We start from the raw sequence: 3,884 nt of genomic DNA, 5'->3' as shown, positions 1-3,884 counted from the left end.
AGATCTAGCATTTTTACAACATCTGCTGTAAACAACAACAGCTGCAAATACTCATTTTACTCTTTTCGGAAATCTTAGAGGTAAAGAGCTGCTTTCTGCAGGAAATACATGCAGGGGCTCAAAACAATGTTGTCCTTGTTCTAAAAAAAAAACAATCACAGTGAGGTGATGTTGGTAAAAAGAATAGATTTTTTTTTAGAATATTTCTTAGTAGATATTAGTTTTTTAAGTAAGATCAGAATCATCTGTAATGTGTAGACAGCAGATATCAGCCACAGGATGGTCAGTTCATCCCTGGTTATAAATGACATGTAGGTTGATATAAATAACGGTTTTCACTTTTGATTTTTTTTCCCCATCTTTGCCAGGATGCTATTAGAAAGATCTAATTGTTAAGAGCTGTTAAAAAGTTCTTCTCTGTTAAGAACTCAGTCCTGTCCTGTGTTTGATAACCAACCAAATTTGTTTTTACATAAAAACATGCGGCTAATAACGGCTACATCTCCAAAGGCCGTATTAAGGCAACGATTGTTAACAGTGACCTGTCAGGTCAAAATTTTTCCTTTTAGGGTAAAACACAGACATCATAGAACAGAGATCTTGGAGTAATTATGCTGCAATCAGAGCTTTTCCCACAGAAATGTGAACATACTTATTGGGGATACTGTGGATCTTCAACCAATTCACATCTCCTCCTTTTTTTGTTCAGTGGTTCTTGTAGTTAGAAGAAAATGCCTCTTTTTTTTTCTTGACTATGTTAGTTTAAAAAAATCCCCACCATTCCACTATGTCATTCGTTCTGATTGTTTCTGGCAAACCTAGAAATTTGTTAAAAGCAGCGTAATACAAAATAATATAAGTAACTCTTTTATTTTTTAGCTGACTGCTAAAAACATCCAGTGCATGAGGACTCTGCTGAATCTGGCTCACTGCCACGGCGCGGTGCTGGGGACGTCCTGGCAGCTGGTGCTGGCTACACTCCAGGTAACACAGACGCGTTGTTTTTCTCATTTATTTTAAACTATCATCAAATTAAAGTTCATGATTGCAACATGTCCTTTGATTGGGGTTTTAGGCACTTTGCACTCAGTCTATGTGTAAATAATTAAATTTTGCTTTTAAAAAATGAAATCCAGAACTTTAAAACAAACAATTTCCTCATATTTAACTAAGTTTAAAAAGTAGAAGCCTGTTTTTTTGTTTTGTTTTGAAACCCGAAATCGAGAAACAAACAAAAAATTCGATTTGTTTTTCAATTCCAAAACAACAAAGGAAAATGAAAAAACAAATCTAGACATTCTTTCCAGATTCAACTCTTTCCTTTATCAGTCGTGTGCGCATCCACACTGCTATGGACACGATACAATTCTATTTGTCTATTTTGACATAAATGACAAGGACTCCCTGTAAGCTAGCCTGTAAACAGTACTGCTCGGGACCAGGAAGTAGAGCATTAGCCTCGAGGCATCAGATCTTTATAGCTTTTTATTTCAATACAATGTATTTTTGTATTTACAATGATGCCCCAAACACGAGCCCTCTGAAGCCGATCCGTGCAGTTTGGACCGAACTAAAATCAGTTAACCATCCTCAGCTTGGTATTTATGACTATTTACAAATTAGGCTAGCACGGTTACTCACCTCCTATCAGCGATCCACGACACAACAGCTCTCAAGGCGGGAATTACGCAAACAAAAATGGCGGCTCCTGTAAAATTCAGGAGCTTATTCCAAAAAAGTTAAAAAACCAATCCACTCAATTTTGTTTCCAAGTTTGAAGATGTTTTGCTTCCGATCCAAGAAGCTTTTTCAGTACAAAATGTCAGAAATAGCGTTGAGTTCCGCTATCATCGCAACCCCCACCCATTACAGACGACCAGAACACCATGCCTCTTCAGCCAGGCCGACAGTTCCCTTTAACGACCCCCCCTTTCAGAGACATAGACAGGTTTTGGGTATTACAGGCTAACGAAGGAACCAAAATACTCCCATTCCAAAGGGGTGGACCCGCTCGTCAGGTTCAATTTGCTTGTTTCTAAGTCATAACAAGTCTTTGTTTTGGTCCACTCTATAAAGGCTCGGACTCGACGCTATTTCTGACATTTACCTGGATTGGAAGTGAAACGTCTTCAAACTTGGAAACCAAGTCCAGTGGATTGTTTTTTTTTTACTTTTTTGCAATGGCTGTGACCTGGATGACTTAGAAACTTCTTCAGCATATTATGGAATTTATGTTCGTTTATATTAGTGATATTTCAACGTTTCCAGAATGTCAGGAGAAGAAGGCATCCTTCTCGGCCTCAACATCATCCCAGGTCGCACCACGCTCTTTTGATGGCATTCATTGTTAATAGGCTAGAAGAAGTTGTTGTGAACAGGTGAAGATGTTTGTGAATTACGACAGAAAACATGTGAAATGGATCAGCTGACTGTAAATAGGAGATGATGCGGTCTTTGTTATCAGAGAACCGAGCCACAGATGAACCGCGCCGAGCCCTACTGTTGAACTAGTACTAGATTTAGCATGGTTTGGTTGTCTCTGGCACTGTCTGGTTCAGTTGCGTTCCATCTACACTCAACAGCTATCTCTGTTATCGTGCTCAGACAGTTCTCAGCACGATTACAAAAGGGTAGTGTAAAAGGGGCATCACCAAACTGGCAATAATAACTGAGAATACAATAGTTCAGACAAAAAATAATGGTGCAAAGTCTCATTTCCAAAACAAAACAGAGTGGGAAGGAGGAGATGATTTTGGAAGAAAAGAAGTCTTAAACTGTTTTATTACTTTTCTTTTTTATTTTACAAATAAAATGGATTAAAGGTTGTTTTTTTGTTTTTGTTTTTTTTTTCCAATTTGGGATCTTCGAAGAAATCAACAAATGGGCTTTTTTTTTTCCATTTGGAAATTTGGAAACTGTTTTCTTATTTTGGATTTCTCATTCCAGCCAGCATCAGTGTAAATGTCAAGATGTTCACTGATCTGTTATTTTAGTTTAGGAATCGGTTCTTTAAGTGGTTTCAGATCAGCCTTGTAAAGTCAGAGGTGACTTTGTTTGTCTTCCAGCATTTAGTCTGGATTCTGGGACTAAAACCAGCGGTTGGTGGAGCTCTGAAACCTGGCCGAGCAGTGGAAGGACCTAGTACAGTGAGTTTCTGTTTGTATTTGTTACTCTAGAGATGCATTTCACATCTGTGGGCTGTATTTTACCTTGAATTGTTCCATTGCAATGTCCAAAATTATCCTGTCTATGTAAAACGTTCCCATTGATGCTGAGAAGGAGAAAATGTTTGCTTTTGCTTTCAGCCATAACATTTAAATGCGATCATCAGATTAATACTGCATTATTCTTAGAAGGTTTCATTAAGACTTTTTTTTTTTAGATAAACCTCATCATTGCAAACTTACTGTAAACATATTGCAGTTGTGGATTTGAATACATTGGGATAACCAGAGCACTCTGCTCAGATACAAGTTTTTTAAGAGAGAAGAAAAGAAAGCAAAGAAAAGCTTTCATTTGATTCTGTCAGAGTGGGAAACACTAACCAGCTGGAAATGGGATTTTGTGATGCAGAAATTAGTTTCCCTCACATTCAAGTTGAAAACATTGGAGTTGATTGAAATCAGTTTAAGGTCAGAGGAAGTAAAAAAACAGCAGTTTTGTATCTTGAGACATATCCTCAGTGAAATGACTTATTGTCATTTTATATACATAGTGTATGAAACACGAAATCTCGTTTTGTACAGCTTTCATTACATTTCCATTTCTTAAAGTGCAGCAGTGATGAAATATAAGCAGTGTGGAAGAAAAAACATTGTGCAAAAAAATGCATTGATATGGAATTTATATCAAGTTATGTTGGTGGGGAGACTGGAGACGATTTG

The 3,884-nt window shown here is 37.4% G+C and overlaps 1 protein-coding gene across 4 annotated transcripts in view; it reads left to right on the top strand.

Moving 5' to 3' along the window:
- Positions 1 to 3,884, top strand: part of mon2 (MON2 homolog, regulator of endosome-to-Golgi trafficking) — an 83,926-nt gene that overhangs the window by 49,570 nt on the left and 30,472 nt on the right. For all 4 annotated transcript variants that reach the window (XM_015393928.1, XM_015393929.1, XM_015393931.1 and 1 more), the window contains exons 16-17: positions 880 to 984; positions 3,066 to 3,146. In XM_015393928.1, the coding sequence (XP_015249414.1) occupies positions 880 to 984; positions 3,066 to 3,146 (186 nt within the window). The remainder of the gene's footprint in view (positions 1 to 879; positions 985 to 3,065; positions 3,147 to 3,884) is intronic.

This window comes from Cyprinodon variegatus, unplaced genomic scaffold, assembly GCF_000732505.1.
Source record: "Cyprinodon variegatus isolate N-32 unplaced genomic scaffold, C_variegatus-1.0 Scaffold663, whole genome shotgun sequence".
Lineage (NCBI taxonomy): Eukaryota > Metazoa > Chordata > Actinopteri > Cyprinodontiformes > Cyprinodontidae > Cyprinodon > Cyprinodon variegatus.
The sequence above is the reverse complement of the archived record's forward strand: the minus strand, read 5'-3'. Positions and strand labels throughout refer to the sequence as shown.